This window comes from Pseudorasbora parva, chromosome 9 (assembly GCF_024679245.1).
Source record: "Pseudorasbora parva isolate DD20220531a chromosome 9, ASM2467924v1, whole genome shotgun sequence".
Taxonomy (NCBI): domain Eukaryota; kingdom Metazoa; phylum Chordata; class Actinopteri; order Cypriniformes; family Gobionidae; genus Pseudorasbora; species Pseudorasbora parva.
The window spans coordinates 45,741,375-45,761,645 of record NC_090180.1 but is presented as its reverse complement, the minus strand read 5'-3'; the positions used below and the strand labels follow the sequence as shown (position 1 = coordinate 45,761,645).

At 36.9% G+C, this 20,271-nt stretch overlaps 1 protein-coding gene and 1 non-coding gene across 3 annotated transcripts in view; one reads left to right on the top strand and one right to left on the bottom strand.

Moving 5' to 3' along the window:
• Positions 1 to 20,271, top strand: part of LOC137089282 (piezo-type mechanosensitive ion channel component 2) — a 103,878-nt gene that overhangs the window by 37,378 nt on the left and 46,229 nt on the right. For both annotated transcript variants that reach the window (XM_067452824.1, XM_067452823.1), the window contains exons 8-23: positions 506 to 674; positions 2,151 to 2,273; positions 4,074 to 4,109; positions 5,262 to 5,391; positions 6,038 to 6,210; positions 6,318 to 6,548; positions 7,352 to 7,466; positions 7,547 to 7,743; positions 9,934 to 10,082; positions 10,721 to 10,894; positions 15,422 to 15,666; positions 17,413 to 17,573; positions 17,657 to 17,833; positions 17,973 to 18,095; positions 18,279 to 18,479; positions 18,830 to 19,034. In XM_067452824.1, the coding sequence (XP_067308925.1) occupies positions 506 to 674; positions 2,151 to 2,273; positions 4,074 to 4,109; positions 5,262 to 5,391; positions 6,038 to 6,210; positions 6,318 to 6,548; positions 7,352 to 7,466; positions 7,547 to 7,743; positions 9,934 to 10,082; positions 10,721 to 10,894; positions 15,422 to 15,666; positions 17,413 to 17,573; positions 17,657 to 17,833; positions 17,973 to 18,095; positions 18,279 to 18,479; positions 18,830 to 19,034 (2,609 nt within the window). The remainder of the gene's footprint in view (positions 1 to 505; positions 675 to 2,150; positions 2,274 to 4,073; positions 4,110 to 5,261; positions 5,392 to 6,037; positions 6,211 to 6,317; positions 6,549 to 7,351; positions 7,467 to 7,546; positions 7,744 to 9,933; positions 10,083 to 10,720; positions 10,895 to 15,421; positions 15,667 to 17,412; positions 17,574 to 17,656; positions 17,834 to 17,972; positions 18,096 to 18,278; positions 18,480 to 18,829; positions 19,035 to 20,271) is intronic.
• trnaa-agc (transfer RNA alanine (anticodon AGC)) lies at positions 12,379 to 12,453 on the bottom strand. The gene has a single exon. It is a non-coding gene; the product is annotated as a tRNA-Ala (tRNA).

The following is a 20,271-nucleotide window of genomic DNA, read 5'->3' as shown; positions in this document are numbered from 1 at the left end:
TTTTACCTCCGTGAACAGAAATAGATACCAGAATCCTGCTAGTCTCATTTTCTGTGGAAACGGCGTGATGTGTGTGTGTGGGTTGTGTCTGGTTGGAAAGACTGTGCACTAATTGTAGGTGGCGAAAGACTTGTCGCTTTGATCTGTGCGACTGTTGAATGACAGTGTCGACAGCTTTCGACATCACTTCCTGTTTTTCCTCTTACAATGGGCTGTGGTCATGTGATCATGTCTATCCCAGTACAGTGTAAAAAAAAAAAAACGTCTCCAGTTGAATATTTTCTAGTGACTAATAACATCTACATTTTTCAGTTGGCCGAATTGAAATTCAGTGAATTGATCCAATTTAATTAACAGAAGTTAAATTCGGCCAACTGGAACATTTAGATGTGATCAGTCACTAGAAAATGTTCAACTGGAGACCTTAATATTTTTTTTTACAGTTTAAGAAGAGAATAAAAACAGCCCGTAATGAGAACATTAACCGTTGAGTTTTTCTCCACAGTGTGTTTGGCATCTCCTCCATCGTGCGGACCGACTGCTCCTCTACCTGGAAGCTCGCTGTCAACAGTGGTCTGAAATGGCACCATTTCGTCAATCCCATCATGCTCTTGGTACTCTACTACACACTGGCCACCTTGATCCGTCTGTGGCTGCAAGATCCCATGATCATGGTGAGCCGAATGCCACTTTAAGATCCAAATAATGTATTTGTCTTATAAAGGGAAAAAATACTAATACAGGTACTGATATTTTACGACCAATTTTTAAATATAGTAATAATTTAAATGAAACTATTGCTATTTTTTTTCTTATTTCTTATTATCCAGTTAAAAAATATCTAAATATATTGCTCTTGTTTTTGAGCATAAATTTCACTAAATATATTTATGCTTAAAACAAACAAAAATCCAAAAAACAAAAGTTTAATATTTTACACAAAACACCGTTATTTCTGATGAATGACGTCTTGTTTGTCTTGATTTAATACCATTTTTGATGCATTATAAAAATAGATTTTAGCAGTTTAGGGATTTTACAAAATACTATCATTAATTAAGCTGTATTGAGTAAACAAATCAAATCTAAAAAAATATTTACTGACCAGTTAAAAGAATATTCTCAAGAAAATATTTCAATTAGATAAAGTATATATATATATATATATATATATATATATATATATATATATATATATATATATATATATATATATATATATATATATATATATATATATATAATATCAGACATAAACCTCGCTAATTTAGACTGATCCTTAAAACAAACAAACAAACAAAAAAATCCAGAGGAGAATATAAGCATATTTTTAGTTTTTTATAACAAGTTTTACTATTTTAATTGTCTTTATTGCAGAGCAACTTTAGTGTTCATGTGTTTTGTTTGTCTTGATGCTTTTTAATGTACTTTAATATGTAAAGAAATGAATTTTAATAGTTTACAAGAATCCCTTATTTAATAAAAATCTTTTATAATTTTTTTTGAAAAGAACATTTAATTTTTTACACAATCTCCATTTTCACTGAGGGTTCAGATCATGCCGCGTTATGAATTTTTATGTGATGTTTGTCTTGATTTCATGCTTTTTAAAGCACTTTAATACATCAAGAAATGGATTTTAAAAGTATTATTGAGGAAACAGGGTCAAATCTGTAAAATGATTTATTGGCTGTAACATTTTAGTTAGATAAAGCAAGAAATTCTTAATAAATAAATCTGAATGCCTTTAAATAAGTATTAGTCAGCTGTGCGTATTATATTTTATGCGGTTTGATATATGAAGATGTATGTGACAGGGACGTCATGCCCTGCCCCTGACCTGCGATCAGTTTGGTCATCTGTGACACGCTGCGGTTCACGGGTTTAAAGAGCGGTCAATACACGGGTCCTTTAAAGTCACACATGTATGAGATTATTGATTCATGCGCCTCTAGGTTTGATTATTTTACTGCATAAATCTATCGATGTGATCGATAATGAATCATAAGCGTCGTTACACCTTCATCTGATGAAATGATTAGTGCAGTGCTGTTGTTAATCATCTTCATTGTATTCCTCCACGATACATGTTTTGACTTCATCCACGCTGCCCAGTGAATATGTTTCTGTGTTTATCGATCTTTCTCCAGCAGGACAGCGAAGAAGAGGCGATAAAGGAGGGAAATGAGACGGCAGGAAACAGCTTTAGTCGCATGTTGGGCCAAAAGCGACTGCTCTGGTGGAAAGCGCATCAGAAAACTGAGGAAAGAAATGTGAGGAAGCAAAGCTGCTTACTTTGAACACTTCTACAGATCACAATACAATTAAACATGCATGTAATAAAGGTCATGTGACAACAATATTAAATACTAAGTATTCCTCTCCGAGTTCATATTTAACAAGTTAGTCTGGTGAATTGGCGACAGGGTCATGGGCGGCCAAGGCTCATTGATGCACGTGGGGAGCGAAGGCTGGGCTAGTCATAGTTCGCCCAAAAATGTCATCATTTACTCACCCTCATGTTGTTCCAAACAATATAAGATATTTTGAAGAATGTTTGTAACCAAACTTGACTTGCATAGTAATTATTATGGCAAGACAACCCAGGTGACCAGGGTAAAAAATATAACCAATAGATGTCATCATACTACCCTAGATTAGATTACAAATCACTAAAGTTTTTTTGTATTACACATTTCCTGAAATGTTATGTTTAAATATGCAAATTAGGCATCTAATTAAATATATACTCATTTGCATACATTTCAACGTTGGAAAAATCCAGATTCAAATGTGTTGCTTTATTTTGTCGACATATTAGTTAAACGTTTTTATAGATGGAGTTTTGGATTTTTAAAAATCAAATCTCTCCATAAATCAGAAAATACTAGCAACAGCCAAAAATAAAAGGCATTTTCACTATGTTTTTAACTATGACTTTTGCCTCAATAAACTCCTCATTACTGCTTATTAATAGTTAGTAAGGTATTTAAGGGTTGTAGAATATGGTCATGGCATAAATATGTGCTTTATCAATACTTATAAACAGCCAAAATCCCAGTGATATGCATGCTAATAATAGCATAATAATACTATTACTAGTTGCTTATTAGCATGTATATTATTAGGATAAGATGTTTATTAGTACTTATAATGCATATATTAAATATAAATCCAGTTTTCACTATTAACTTAATAGTGAGAACTGGACCCTAAAGTAAAGTGTACATTTATTAAAATCAGGCAAATTATATATGAAGAAAAAAATGTCTTCAGAATATAGATAGGAATAACTATAAAATAAAAGTGAGGCGTATGTAAAGTGATTTCTGACTCATTTGAGAAAACGACTTTAAAGAACTCTATTACAGGTGAAATCTACAGACATTAATATATAAAGTGCAATAAAACAAACAGTTCAAAAGTGTTATTTGCATGTTATATTTCCACTACTTTGAAACGACACGTTGTGAAAAAATGAATGTGAAAAAAAGCGTGAAGTGTGTGTGTGTTGTCTTAAACTCTATCTGTGAATAGGTCCGCTGTACTTTTGATTGATTGATTAATTGAAGTTTATTTCGAGGAAAAAATAGAATACAAAATAAAATAAAATATTAAATAAAAAACACAATAACAATAAATGAAAATATACATACATACATAAATACACACCTATACTCGCTCGAAAAGGAGTGGAAGGAAGTAGAGCTTATTTAATCCCACCCCCAATTCATCCTCTTATATTGCATCATATAGCTGTTATCATTGTCTGTTCACTTCCTAATTTAGTTTTTCTTATATATTTTTTAATATTATAGTATTTTATATACAACATACCTAATTATGACCGTCTCAATAAAAACAATAATGCATTGTAATAATCGTCACTATCATAAACATTCAACAATATAATATAAAAAATATATAAAACAAATAGCCAGATAGTTATAATAATCACTTTGCTCTGCTCAGCGCTGATGTTAGAGAACAGCATAATGTTATCGACCCTCCTCTGTGCTCATCGATACATTCACCTTGCCCCGTCTGCTGTCTTTCTCTTTCTCTCTCTCTAGCTCATTTCCACTCAGGACGGGTACAGCACCTCAGAGGTTTGCACTCATTGTGGTTTTGCCAAGTCTTATGTAACTCTGTGTCTGCAAGTTTTAACTGTTGACAAATATAGTGCGATTGATTTGGGCTTTTAGCGGCTTGTGTTTGTGTGCACGCTGCTCTGGTGTGGCATGATTCAGGGGCTTTCAGTGACATACTCCATCGCTCTGGGTGAACCTCCAAACCACAAAATATAACAGAAAACGTTGTTTTATTTCCCATTATTCACATGACTCACATTAGATTACATATATGTATATGCATATAATTATATGTAATCATATTATTATTAATACAAATATATATTACTAATGGATGGATGGGTGGGTGGATGGATGGATGGATGGATGGATGGATGGATGGATGAATGGGTGGATGGATGGATGGGTGGATGGATGGATGGATGGATGGGTGGGTGGGTGGATGGATGGGTGGGTGGGTGAATGGATGGATGGATGGATGGATGGATGGATGGATGGATGGATGAATGGGTGGGTGGATGGATGGATGGATGGATGGATGGATGGATGGATGGGTGGGTGGATGGATGGATGGGTGGGTGGATGGATGGGTGGGTGGGTGAATGGATGGATGGATGGATGGATGGATGGATGGGTGGGTGAATGGATGGATGGATGGATGGATGGATGGATGGATGGATGGATGGATGGATGGATGGATGGATGGGTGGGTGGATGGATGGGTGGGTGGGTGGATGGATGGATGGATGGATGGATGGATGGATGGATGGATGGATGGATGGATGGATGGATGGATGGATGGATGGATGGATGGATGGATGGATGGATGGATGGATGGATTTCTTTTCACAGCAATTTTCTTGTCAGGATTTGTAAGATTAACCCATTTGGACAAACAAAGAATTGTATGGATTAAAGTACCATGTGCATTAGAACAAGATATGGAAACAGATATATTGTACATCCTCGATTTTATAAATATGTAAAGATTGCCAGGAGAGAATTTGTGCCCAGATATGTTATAACTTGCTATGATCCTCATAGTTACCACTTAAGAAGCACTTCTTCTTGCATGCTGTATATTAACTGCGTTTGGAATGATATTAATACATTTTTATGCACATAATGTCTCCTGTCCCTTGTGTGTAAATATTTCTTGTTATTATGAAGGTAGTAGTGGTGAACTCCAACGGGACGTCGTTTGACTATGTGTCGGCCGTGCCCATTGAGAACGGACCGCTCAGTCTGGACATGTACTCCACTCCTCAGTACAGAGTGGATCAGCCTGTGGAACCTGAAGGTGAGATGCCATGAATACACACAGCCATAAATATACATGATTTGATTAGATGGTTGTGGTTTGAAAAAAGCAGGAAGAACTAGTCACTGAGTTTAGTTTAGTTTAGTTAAAAGACTTTTAGAGCTCTTTTACAGCAAACTAAAGTCAGTGGCTGGTTCTTCCTCATTTTTAAAGGATTATTAATGTGTTATTTTGGTATTTTCTAATAACTAAATTCACATTGAATCATGTTGTAATACATATTATGATTTACTCATTTTAAATATTTTTTTATTTATATGGGCTATGTTTTAATATGGTTATGTGTTTGACTGTATTATGCGTTTTTTAAGCCCTATTGTAATTGCTCCTTGTGGGATTAATAAAGTGGTCAACTAAACTAAACTAAACTAAACTAAACTAAACTAAACTAAACTAAACTAAACTAAACTAAACTAAACTAAACTAAACTAAACTAAACTAAACTAAACTAAAGTGCTCGTAGCACCAGCACGGTATGTTGTAAACATGACTTTGTTACCAGGTTAGCTGATTCAGATCCCCTGCTGTCTGTGGATGAGGCTAGTTTCTAGTTAACGAAAATATTGAGCATTCCACTGAACTGTGATCAAATGTAAAGACTGCATTATTTTACTGCTCCACACAGAGAAGACAGATGAGAACACAAATGAGATCATGGACTCACAGCTGGAGGAGGAAGAGGAGAAGACAGATGAGGAAGAGGAAGAGGAAGAGCAGGGTGGACCGCCAGGCACTCTCGTAAAAGTGTTCAAGTTCATCATGAAGCAGAGCTACATCTGTGCTCTTATTGCTATGATGGTGAGAAGGTCAAAGGTTTTTTAACTGTTCCTTTGAAGTTTTACATTTGAATTTGGCAAGTGTTTCATTTGGATTTTTGTGCCATGGAATGTTTTTGTGTGTCTAAGGCGTGGAGTATAACGTACGTCAGCTGGCCGACGTTTGTCTTTCTGCTCTGGTCCTGCGCTCTCTGGATGATGCGAGACAGGAGGAAGTACGCCATGCTGAGCTCGCCCTTTATGGTGGCCTATGGGAACTTCCTGTTAGTCCTTCAGTATATCTGGAGTTTTGAGCGGTTGGATCCAGTGCCTGGTTTCTTTCTGAAAATGAAGGTGCCCTTCACTGAACTGAGCTCCAAGGTAACTATTAGACAATGAGCCAATGAATTGCCTGATTTTGCGAGATATTAAAAAATATTTTCACTTTAATCAGGCATCAACAATGCAGTTTCTCCTGTGTGACTTGGCCACAAAAAAAAAGAATTGAGCAAAAAAAGCAGTCATATTTTTAGCAGCCTTTATATGTCATAAAAAATATATGTATGATTTAATAAAAACATAACGTAGTAACTATAATATAAATAAATAGATGCAGTACAGGTAAAAAGTTTGGAATAATTAAGATGTTTTTGAAAAAAGGCTGCATTTATTTGTTCAATTTGGAAAAACACTTTAAAAAACAAAAACACTTCGCTTAGTAGAACAATTATGATCACAGTAGTGTACATTTTATTATATTTATTTTATATAAATATATGGAAAATATATGGAAGCTTGTTTCCGACAGAATAAAAAATAAAAAGGTAATTGCAACATTTTATCTCACAATTCTGACTTTTTTCCTGCAATTGCGAGTCTTGCGATCTTTTTTTCTAAGAATTGCATTTATAAACTCAATTGCGAGTTTATATAACAGTCGCAATTATCTTTTAAATGCTTTTATTCCGTGGCAGAAACACACTTCCATTAAAGTTTGTATCAAACAATGTAGTTAGAAACAATTACTATAAACAATTTATGTGCAGTAATAGCTGGGCATTATATAGCAGTTAAAAATACATCAACACTGTTAATGTAAAGCGTCTCTATACTGTGTTTTATTTAATAATTTTAGCCCACGGAGTATTTTATTCATATATTTTTTTCATCGTGCGTGTTTGTAGGTTCTGTGTCAGCTGAGTTTCTGGCTCCTGCTCAGACAAACTCTGATGGAGCGACAAGTGAAGATGAGGGAGGAAGCAGCGCTTTGTGACGTCAAAGTAGATGAGCAGAAAAAAGGTGGAATGAATAAGCTACAGATCCAATCCTGAAATAGTCACAGCAGAAAATCTCAACATAACTTTCCATGTGTGTTTTAGAGGAAGACAAAGAAGAAGAGGAAGAAGATGAGAACGACCTGATGCATGTGGTGGGGAAACTAGTGAAGGCTCTGCTGGTGAAATACTGGATCTATGTCTGCGGAGGAATGTTCTTCTTCGTCAGCTTTGAGGGAGATTTGGTCATGTACAAGATCGTCTACATGATGATGTTTCTCTTCTGCGTGGCTCTTTACCAGGTGCGGTGCTGCTGTCTAACGCTATAAAAGCCATAGAGGTTGTTGGAATTTTGACCGGACACACACGTGGGGAATATATTATATATAATATTGTGTTGGTCCCCCCTTTATTTGCTGCCAAAACAGCCCTGACCCGTCGAGGCATGAAGTCTTATCAGACCACGCCACCTTCTTCCATTGCTCCGTGGTCCAGTTCTGATGCTCACGTGCCACTGTTGGTGCTTTCAGCGGGGTCAGGGGTCAGCATGGGCACTTTGACTGGTCAGCGGCTATGCCGCCCCATACGCAACAAACTGAGCTGCTCTGTGTATTCTGACAGCTTTCTATCAGAACCAGCATTAACTTCTGGAGCAGTTTGAGCTCCAGTAGCTCGTCTGTTTGATCGGACCACACGGGCCAGCCTTCGCTCCCCACGTGCATCAATGAGCCTTGGCCGCCCATGACCCTGTGGCCGGTTCTCCACTGTTCCTTCCTTGGAGCACTTTTGATAGATACTGACCACTGCAGACCGGGAACAGCCCACAAGAGCTGCAGTTTTGGAGATGCTCTGACCCAGTCGTCTAGCCATCACAATTTGGTCCTTGTGAAACTCGCTCAAATCCTTATGTTTACCCATTTTTCCAGCATCTAACACACCAAATTTAAGGACAAAATGTTCACTTGCTGCCTAATATATCCCACCCACTAACAGGAGCCGTGATGAAGAGATCATCAGTGTTATTCACGTCACAATGTTATGCCTGATCGTGTATTAGGGCGGGCAAATTAACACACGTGCAGCAGCATCCTTTTTACCCTGGCATCCTTTGGCTAGTGCTGTTATGTATTTATGTTAAATACAGTAGAAATGACACATTTATTACAACGAGATTTAATGATTGTTTTGGGTTCACTTAAATTAAAAGTTGTTGTTTTTATAAGCATTTTACATGTTGGCTATAAAATGTAACTTTTAACTATAATGTTGAATGGCTATAAAAATGTATTGCAAAAACATTTTTTATTAATTGTGATTAATCACACCAAACATTAAAGGTTTTACTATATTTTTATATTGTAATAATTTGACATTTAAACAACATAAAGACAGTAGCCTTTATTTTAAATATTTGTTTTTATGAAAAAGGCCAGTATCACAGACACCAGTACTGCTACTGATGTCTCTGAAATGTAATTGTTTTCTCAATTTTAGCCATAAAATATAGCATTACAGTGAAAACTATACATTTTTCTTTTGTTTTTTGATTATCATTAATCAATCAATCAATCAATCAATCAATCAATCAATCAATCAATCAATCAATCAACTTTATTTGTATAGCGCTTTTACAATCATGATTGTGTCAAAGCAGCTTCACAGTGTCAAACAGGATAATATTGCAACAAAATTAGATTTGGCTGTACAGTCGTTCTGGAGAAAACAGTGATGTTATCAGCTTATTTTAATTTATCATAGAGCGACAATGTTGGCAGATCAGTATTATAGTTTATAGAATTAAATAAAACCTAATTCATAAATTGTATTTGTATAATTAATTGAATAACTTTAATCATAATTTTAGTGTCCCCAATTTTAGTGTCCCCAACTGAGTAAGCCAAGCCAAAGGCGACAGTGGCAAGGATGACAGACAGAAGCAGGGTTATTAGGTTGCTGTCACTTTAAGACCTGCCGCACATGACGCAGGCAGATCTGACACATCTTTACATTAATTTAACATAAAAAGGATCATTTTGAGGATACTCAACAAAACTGACATTTTGGCATAATTTTGTCAGCTAAAGCGCTGTCTGAAGCTGCTTTCTGTGTGTGTGTGCGTGTGTCTGTGTGTGTGTGTGTGTGTGTGTGTGTGTGTGTGTGTGTGTGTGTGTGTGTGTGTGTCACACAGAGGAGATTCACAGACACATGCTGGTGTTGCACTGCATTCTCTTTTGTATCTTATTGTGTGTGAATGGTTAAAAGCATTTGCAAGAATAAAAGCGCGATCAGATGATGTAATGCTAGCCAAAGGATGATAGGAAAAAACTGATGCTCTTTAATTGTTATATAGTTTAACATGTTAAACTGAAAAAATTAATTGCACGTGTTAACGCATTAATTTTGACTGCCCTGTTGTAAAGGATGACTGAATTTTAATTTCAGGTCAACTTTTCCTTGAAAGGTCTTTGACAGAGCGGTTATGTTCCCCTCAGGTTCATTATGAATGGTGGCGCAGGATCCTGAAGTACTTCTGGATGTCTGTGGTGGTTTACACTATGCTAGTGCTCATCCTAATCTACACCTGTCAGTTTGAGAACGCCATCGCTACCTGGACCAGTATGACAGGCATATCAAAGGATGGGTGAGTACTGAAGACCCTAGATACGTTTGATCCGTTGGTCGTGCCACAAGCCGCGCAGTTCAAGTCAAAGCGAGCTGCTTCGTTGTCTAAAATGTAACCTCTTTTTTCCCCCAGAGATTTTAAAAGCAAAAGGCTCTCTTAGATTTGGGCCAAAAAGTGTTTTAAAGAGGACGTATCATACCCTTTTACAGAGATTTGATTTAGTTTTTGGGCACAAGTTTTCTATCTTGAAATCCCCATATTCTCCATTGTTGCAGCTCATCTCTTCCCAGTCTGTCCATAACACTGCTTAGTTCCTTCCTGTCTCTATGAAGCCCCTCCTTCTGAAAAGTGCAGTGTGATCTGATTGGACAGCTGTAGCAATGTGTATTGATTGGTCAATCTGAAAATGCATGCCCTTTACAATTACTGCGAATTTAAACACGCTATGCATTGAGTAGGAATTATTTAAATGCGGAATAATGACATTGATGTAGAGAATAATTCCTGCCAGAGTGACTTAGTGATTTGTAACTTTGCAGACGTTATTCATGCTCAACCAGCAGTATTACGCACCACAGAAAGTTTTTGTTTAAAAAAAAAAGCAGAATAGTTCCTCTTTAGGCAGCATTATCTCCCGTTCTCTTGTCTCTTTGCAGACTGGAAGCTATCGGTCTGGTGAAGTACAACCTCACTGATTTGTTCACCCGTATCTTCATCCCCACGTCCTTCCTGCTGGTGTGCATCCTGCACCTGCATTACTTCCACGACCATTTCCTGCAGCTCACGGATCTCAAAGCGGTGGTCAGCAAAGAGGAGAGCACCATTTACAGGTGAGAGATGATGGCTAATCAGGTTGAGGTCCTCGCTAGTTACAGCTGATGCTTACAGGAAGTGTGGATGTGTGATGTCATTTAGGTGAGGTCATGCCATAACCATAAAATCTCAAATCTGATTGGACGAGCCACACTTGAAGTCCTAACACAAATGCATACCTGTCCACATATCAAAAGAATAAAATAAGAATATAATAATAATAGTTTGTAGAGTGTTTGCTATATTGTCTTGTTGAACTTCACTTTGGCCTTGTTTACACCTGGTATTAAAGGGATAGTTCACCCAAAAATGAAAATGTGATGTTTATCTGCTTACCCCCAGTGCATCCAACATGTAGGTGTGTTTGTTTCTTCAGTAGAACACAAATGAAGATGTTTAACTCCAACTGTTGCTGTGCGCCAGTCATATAATGCACGTGAATGGGTAACAATTCTATGAGAGCAAAAAAAACTTGCTTAGACAACATGCACAAAGAGCCCTGTGGTTCATTACGACACATTGATGTCTTAAGACACAAAACGATCAGTTTGTGTGAGAAATCGAGCCATATTAATATAATTTTTTACCTCAAATAGAACGCTATAGCCAACAGCCTTGAACACGCTTCACTTCCGGTAAGGTCAATATACACGCTCTGGCGTCGTGGACGAGATTCACTTCTGCCGTTGGTGTAAACTACGCCAGATCGTGTATACTGGAAGTGATGTCTTTACACATCCACGACGCCAGAGCATGCATATTGACCTTCCTTACCGGAAGTGAAGCACGTTCAAGGCTGTTGGATATATCGTTCTACTTGAGGTCTTGATTTCTCACACAAACTGATCGTTTTGTGTCTTAAGACATCAATGTGTCGTCACGAGCAGCAGGGTTTTTGTGCGTGTTGTCTGAGCATGTTTTGCTTTCATAGAGTTGTTACCCTTTCACATGCATTATGACTGACAGACTGCAACGGTTGAAGTTAAAAAATCTTCATTTGTGTTCAACTGAAGACACAAAGACACCTACATGTTGGATGCCCTGGGGGTCAGCAGATAAACGTCTAATTTTCATTTTTGGGTGAACTAACCCTTAAAGATGTCTTTTGGTCGATCGGGTCACAAGTGGATGAGGAAGACCTGGTATTAAACCTGATGTTTAAATACGTCTCTTTTGTCCACTTTTGACCACTTCTGTCCTGATTTCTTCGAGAGGAGGGTCTATGGGCGGGTAAATGTATGTTTTTTTCTGATCTTTAGATCTAATGGACAAAATAAACATGCACAATTTATATATTTACACACTGCAGTATGCTTGTATTTTGTTTTCAAACCAAACTTTGCTCTTCAGCCGACAAAGTTTAACCCTGTCTGTCTAGCGTGCTTCCCATAATATTACACGTTAGGTCAGTACATTTTACATTTATGCATTTGGCAGACGATTTTATCCAAAGCGACTTACATTGCATTCAAGGTACACATTATACATTATTGTCAGTTCTTGCTTTCCGTGGGAATCGAACCCATGACCTTGGCGTTGCTAGCGCCACGCTCTACTGGTTGAGCTTCAGGAAAGCCAGGTCAGTAGGAGGAGAGTTGACCACCGTCTACACTGCAGAAGCAATCCGTTTTAAATGACCTCTGGAAGTGGTCAAAAGTGGACAAGCTCAAACCGACCCCGTTTACTTCTGTATTTAGCGTCGTCCACCTGTGATCTGATCGACTATAACGAATCTTAATGTCAAGTGTAAACAGGGCCTTTGTTTCATCCTCATTCTTCATTTCCTCATTTCTCACTAGCTGCTTCATGATGGTTTGTCCTCTATTGAATCTGTAAACCGTGTTTTATCTCTGCCAATCATCTTACTTCATTCAAATCCACTTCTTTTTTTAACCAATCATCTGCTCACATCTTTCCCCTGCCATCCCTCACATTACAGCTATGCTAAAGTCAGTGGTCGTATCTATCTGATCGTGGATAGGTGGGTGACTGATTTTCTTTCTCTGGCATTTATGGAAACCACAACGAATGTTCATCTCTCACCTTTTCCCAATTTTCCCACAATCCCTCATTCTTCTCACTACTCCTGTCTGTCAGCACACTCTTTTCTCACTTGATGATGTCACTTTTTAATGGCCCCGCTATGGATAGATCAAATAATGTATGATGTCACTCTATGACTCTTTGTCACTTCCTGTTTCAAACTTAATCGTTTGTTTTAAATGTTACAAGTCAACATGAAACTGCATTCAAACCCTCTTTTATTTCTGTAGTCTGAGTATTTATTTATGTACTAATTATAATAATAATTAATCATTTAGTTTTAGTTAACAAAAAGAACAACAATGCTCCGATGCATCGGCCAATAAAAAAAAGTATTTTCACTGGACATCAGTAAAGTGTTCACAGTTTGTTAGTTATTATATCTGTAAAACACTAGAGAGGAGCTTATTTAATGTTAATTATTTATGTATGTTTGAATAAATCTGTCATGAAGAATTTTGTTTTGTTTAAACCTAACTTTTCTGACCCCATTGGCCTTTTTTCTTTCTTTCTTCTTTTCATGAAAAACTCAATTTAATTTGGTTAAATTTTAGATTATCTGAAGACATTTTGCTTCATAGATGCCATGAAACTGCTCCGAGACACAAAGATTGACGATCCAAATGCTGTATTTATTGAAAGGGTAAAGGCAAGGGTAGGCACGGGCTAGTGTGAGAAGTTGTTATTATTACAACACAGATGTTATTGTACTGTCCATAGCGCAAGCAATCGACAGCATAAGCAAAAATCTAACCATGCTGTACAAAAGCCTGAGTCATTACCACAATCGGTATCAGCAGAAGTAATTCTGAATCGATACTGGTGCAGAACTTTTCTATCTGTGCATCCCTAGTGGCCCTTAAACGTATTATAGTATTTATTTTTTGCTTGCTTTTGAAGAACATTTATGAACAGGAACACATATTAAAACACTAAATAGAGACTGTTTTGGTTTCATGTTGATTGTAAACGTCTGCCTGCTCAAATGCATCCCAGAAAGTCCTACTGACGTCAGCTTTATTTCCTGACGATTAGTCCTCCTCACCCATGACAGTCTCCAACTCGAACATCTCCTCAGCATGTCTCTGAAATGCACGGGCCTGTCCTCTTTGAAGCATCTTAAAATCTATCTGTCCCTTTTCTCTAACTCATCTTATCAAGCTTATAGTAATGTTGAGTGTTGACTGTTCTACATGTGAAACCTTTCTTGCTTTAATGTCGTATATTTCCATTCTGTAAATTACTTCAACAGCATCAAGCTAAAAATATCTTCTCCTGAGAGCAAGTAAGTGTGGTATAAACAAGGTAAAGCTTTGACATGAAACCTCATCATGCAAGCGTTTAAACCCCTCAGAGCAGCGAGACCATTTGGAAGAGGTCTGACTGCTGAAATGTGTGTTTGTTTTATGTTTGGTTTTACGGTCACATGATTGACGTATGGCAGACACATGCATCGCTTCTTTAAACAAAGCCCTGACATTGAAATGCAATCCGGCTTGTTCCTTACGGATCTAATGCACACGGCATCCATGATTTCCACCCAATCCCTGCCTGAGGAATACAAGGTTTAGGCCATTTAGAAGACACTAACATTGAATTGACTGGAATCGTTTTATAACCCAAACTAAGCTAACTTGATCAGCATGTGATCTAGGTTTAGAGAAAGTATGGGTGATTCATCAATTAGAGAAACTTTTCTGTCTGCTAGCATGAATTTAAAGACAAAACCATTAAAATATATGTTTTACGGTTGTTATTTATTAATTTCAAAATGTTTATTTAATTTCAAAATGTTTAAATAATTAATGAATAAATAAATAAATAAATACAGTATGAATGGTATATATATATATATATATATATATATATATATATATATATATATATATATATATATATACTACAGTATGAATGGTATATACAGTACCATTCATACTGTATATACCTGTAATGGTATATACAGTATGAATGGTATATATATATATATATATATATATATATATATATATATATATATATATATATATATTAAAGCATTTATCATGTAATCGCTAATAGTGCTGTCATTTACATGATGTCTTGCAAAGCATTTAAAAACAATTACATTTAAAGAGTTTATGTTTGGTTATGATGGAAATGAGAAGCCCAACATTGGCAAATCAGAAATGTTTCTTTTTATTAATTATTTAGAATTTTTAACTAAGCAACAATACATGTATTTGTATAAATTAAAAATAAATGTACAGCAAACATGTTGTATTAACATTCAATTCCAATTTTTTTGTCATAAAGTGACGAATGAAAATCCAGATTTTTTTTTTCAGAACATGTGATAAATGTTTTAACTCGAATTAGAGGATGCATAATTTAAAGAAGTTAAATTTTTCAAGCTTCCTGGAAGTCAAAAGTGCCTCTGATTAAGAATCACTCATATGTCACACACATAGATAGACGAGACAGCGCGTGTCTTTCTGTCCTGATCAAATGTTCCTGATCTGCAGACTGGCTCATCCAGAAGGGAGTCTGGCCGATCTGACGATGATGAGCACGTCTCCAGAGCCGCTGCTGAAGGAGGAGAAGGAGAAGGAGAAAGAGTCCATGAACGAGGTGCTGGTCGTGGACTGTGTGGAGGAGGAGAAGAAGAAAGAGTCTTTATCCATCCATTCGGCTCATCTGTCCAGTCAGGAGGATATTCATCAGTCCAGTGCCGCCACAGACACTGAACTGCCGTCAGAACAGAGCTCAGGTACTGCACTTTAGACTAGTATGCATAAAAAAAATCAGGTCTCCAATTGAAAATTTTCAGTGTGCCGAATTGAATTTCTGTGATTTCAATTGCATCTGTTCACAGAAATTAAATTCAGCCAGCTGAAAAATGTAGATGTCAATTGGAAAAAATCAATTGGAAAAGTTTTTTTTTTTTTTTTTACAGTGTTGGCTACAGCAAATTTTCTTTTCTATAAACTTCTTAGATACTACTATATGAATGTATCCTGCTGTGGTCTAGTCTAGTTTACACATTTATACTCTCATCCCTTTTTCATATAGATACACATGTATATTCATGCACATAATCAAGCATATATATACACTATAAAAAATATTTTAAAAAATAAGTTACCTGGTTACTCTTTGACAAACAATGAACTTGAATCAACAAATTGTAGTTAATTCAATGGACATTTTTGAGAATCTACAAACTTTATTGAAATATTATTCAAATATTTTGTAGGCATATTGGGTGATTGTGTGTGTTTTATTTGTGATGACGCAGTGAAACATGCCAAATTGTGCTATTTTCATGATTTATAAAAAAAATTATTTGGTTCAGATCCTGTTGTAGCTGAGTGTATTTAAGTTGAGTCTCCACATTTCTATGAATCTTGTTTTCTCTTTTTAATATTTTCTATACATTTGATTTTTATTTTATTTTGTTTCAATACACTGTAAAACACCAGCTATATAAAATCTAAGCTTAAAATGTCTAGTACAGCGTTGTAAAATACTTTTTTGTCTTATACAGTATATATATATATATATACACACACACACCTATACACACACCTATACACACACCTACACACACAACTATACACACACCTACACACACACCTACACACACACACGCACACGCACACACACACACACACACACACACACACACACACACACACACACACACGTAGTGTTTCCATGTTTAATGGGGACTTTCCATAGGCGTAATGGTTTTTATTCTGTACAAACCGTATTTTCTATCCCCCTACACTGCCCCTGCCCCTAAACCTACCCAACACACACACACACACACACACACACACACACACACACACACACACACACACACACACACACACACACACACACTGCCCCTGCCCCTAAACCTACCCGTCACAGGAAACATTCTGCCTTTTTACTTTCTCAAAAAAAACTCATCCTGTGTGATTTATAAGATGTTTTCCTCATGGGGACCAAAAAATGTCCCCGCAAGGACAAGGATTTTGGATATTGCCATCTTTGTGGGGGACATTTTGTCCCCATAACGTAGGGATTACCAACACACACACACACACACACACACACACACACAAACACACACAAACACACACACACATAATCAAAACAAAAATGTGTAGTACAACATTGTAAAAGCAGTCAAGGGTGCATTATAGTAAATTGGATTAAAACCCTCTAAAGCATGAAACTGCCGGCTAGTTCTTTCGTTCTGTTGTTATTCTTTATACAATAAAAAATGAGCAAAGTTGAAAAGAGGCTTTGTATTTTTTAAGTGTATTTAAGTGCTGTTCATTTGAAGGCAGCATTAAAGTTACTCTTGTTTTATCAGTCTTCTGTCTCAGATTTGGTCTGTTTAGTTCAAGTATATATTTTTGACTTTACTCTGTTCTTTATGTAATACGCTCTAATTTGGCTTAAACTACCTTACGTTTTTCATGACATGTAAACGGAAGATAAACGGTCCTCACTTGTGTCTCAGACCTCAGGAATAAATGGCACTTGGTGGTGGACCGGCTCACAGTCCTGTTCCTCAGGTTCCTGGAGTACTTCCATAAGCTGAAGCTCTTCGTCTGGTGGCTGCTGGAGATGCACATCATCAAGATCGTCTCCACCTACATCATCCTGCTGTCCGTCAAAGAGGTAGAAGCTCCGCCCACTCTTCTAAATGCAAATATAAATATCATACAATAATCTGAAAGTGTTCCTGTGTCTATCTGTTGTAGGTCTCTCTTCTGAACTATGTGTTTTTGATCTCATGGGCGTTTGCGCTGCCGTATAAGCAGTTTCGAGTTCACGCGTCTAGCACCTGCACCGTATGGACGTGTGTTGTCATCATCTGCAAGATGTTGTACCAGCTCAAGACCATTATACCCCAAAACTACTCACGTAAATGTAATTTGGTGGGTGTCTTTTTATCAAATGTGTTTGTCACTATTCAGATGGGATTCGTTTTCCGATTCTGTCAAATCGAGTTTGGCTTCACTGGATGAGTAGGTTTGAGGTTTCTTGTGTGTAATGATGTGAATGTACTCTCTGTAGACCGATGGATACACAGACGTGGAAAAGTTGATTATTAAATCATCGTTTGTGTACGAGCAATATGTGGATCCTGCCAAATGGGTCGGTCTGGAGAAGTTTGAACATATTCTGCCTAACCTGAGGGTGAGGAGACACACAATCAAACTATATTTTCAATGAAATATGAAATTATCATTAGCTACAAAACATCATCTGATTCCTTCTTTTACACTGAATGTGTAACCCATTAATGTTTCATATTTATTGCTAGAAAAATCATGCAAATCATTCATCTGTCACCATCTTTCTCTTTTCTTTCTTTCCCAGAATAACTTGCTAATGTTGGCCATCTTGGCATTCGAGGTCACCATTTACAGACATCAGGAGTTTTTCCGTCTGAGAAACAAACTTTCTCCTCCTCCCTCTCGAACCATCTTTCACGACATCACCCGACAACACCTCGACAACGGAATCATCAACTGTGCCAAATATTTCATAAACTATTTCTTCTACAAGTTTGGTTTAGAGGTACTCTATCTATCTATCTATCTATCTATCTATCTATCTATCTATCTATCTATCTATCTATCTATCTATCTATCTATCTATCTATCTATCAATCTATCTATCTATCTATCTATCTATCCATCTATCCGTCTATCCGTCTATCCGTCTATCCATCTATCCATCTATCTATCTATCTATCTATCTATCTATCTATCTATCTATCTATCTATCTATCTATCTATCTATCTATCTATCTATCTATCTATCTATCTATCTCTCTGTCTGTCTGTCTGTATTCTTCTGTCTGTCTGATTTAATGGATGTTTCTCGTTCCATGATCCTCGATTTATTCTCTGAATGTGTCGTTTCAGGTGTGTTTCCTGTTGGCGATCAATGTGATGGGTCAGCGGATGGATTTTTACTCCATGCTGCACGGATTGGCTCTGGCTGTGGTGATGTACAGACGCCGGAGGAAAGCCATCGCTGAGATATGGCCCAAATACTGCTGCTTCCTGGCCTGCATGATCACATTCCAGTATTTCATTTGCATTGGAGTCCCTCCGGCTGCCTGTAAAGGTGTGCTGCTGTGGGCCTTTTCAAACACGTTTATTTTTTAGAGTGTTTATAAGACATTAACCCCAGCTTTAAAGAGTAAGAACACACTGCAGCATTCTGTGATTAAGCACATATACCTATTCAGTTTGATATTGATCATGTAATTGCAGAATCTGTGAACATCTGATGTTTAAGAGGCCTTTTACACTACACCTTTATTGTAGTGTAAAAGGTCTACACTACATCAAGCCTTTTATTGCTTGATTTTCTAGCAATAAATATTAAACATTAATGGGTTACACATTCAGTGTAAAAGAAGGAATCTGATGTTGTTTTGTAGCTAATGATGTGTTTTGGCCATTCATTTATATGACAACAGTGTTTTTATGGCCTGAAAATTCATGTTTTTGATAACGATTCCGTTATCATCTCTATGTAAACTACAAAAACGCAAATTTTTGCAAACGGTTATGTGTTCAGTCCAGGGATGGAAATTAGCACCCGCCACCAGCCAAATGTGGGTGTTTTTGAGCTGTGGCGGGTAAACTCGCTTCACCTACCGGCCACTGTGGCGGGTAAATAAAAATAGCATACTGTTTCACCTCGTTGTAAACTTTGTTCAATGCATGCGAGTGCGGCCGTATGTCCGAAAATGACCAGTCACAGATATGTATACATATCTATGTGCCAGTCGTTTTCGCCGTCATTACCCGGATGTAATCCCAGAAGACGCAAATATGAATTTGCGCGCGCTGAGAGGAGCTCCGTCACTGTGATTCATCCGAGAGCGCGCACTCGTCTCACAGTGCGCAAATAGTGAGTTCTCTTTCAAGTCTTGCGCTGAAATGGACAAACGCACACAAAAAGTATGTCAACATGTCCATCTTGATGAGTATCCAAGCAGACATAGTCTGTATATGCCTTAAGTGAACTGTATACAGTCGAGAAAGACGAGCATATCCTTCTATTAGATCTTAAAGGGGCAGTAGCCTTTACTGCTCTGTTTAATGTCAAACAAAAGGACATCACTGCTCTTGATTGAATAGCTTTAATAAGGATTAATCTTTAATTTAAACAGTTAAACATGCAGTTATTTTACATTTGATTACTTTATTCAATATCTGTACCTTTCTGCAGGCCAGTAGGCCTGTACATTATTGTTTAATGTACACATAAGTGAGGTCATGTTAAACATTTTAGTTTGAATTTTATTTTATACTGTGGGTTGTTGCAATGTGCTAAATAAATATTTGCATAA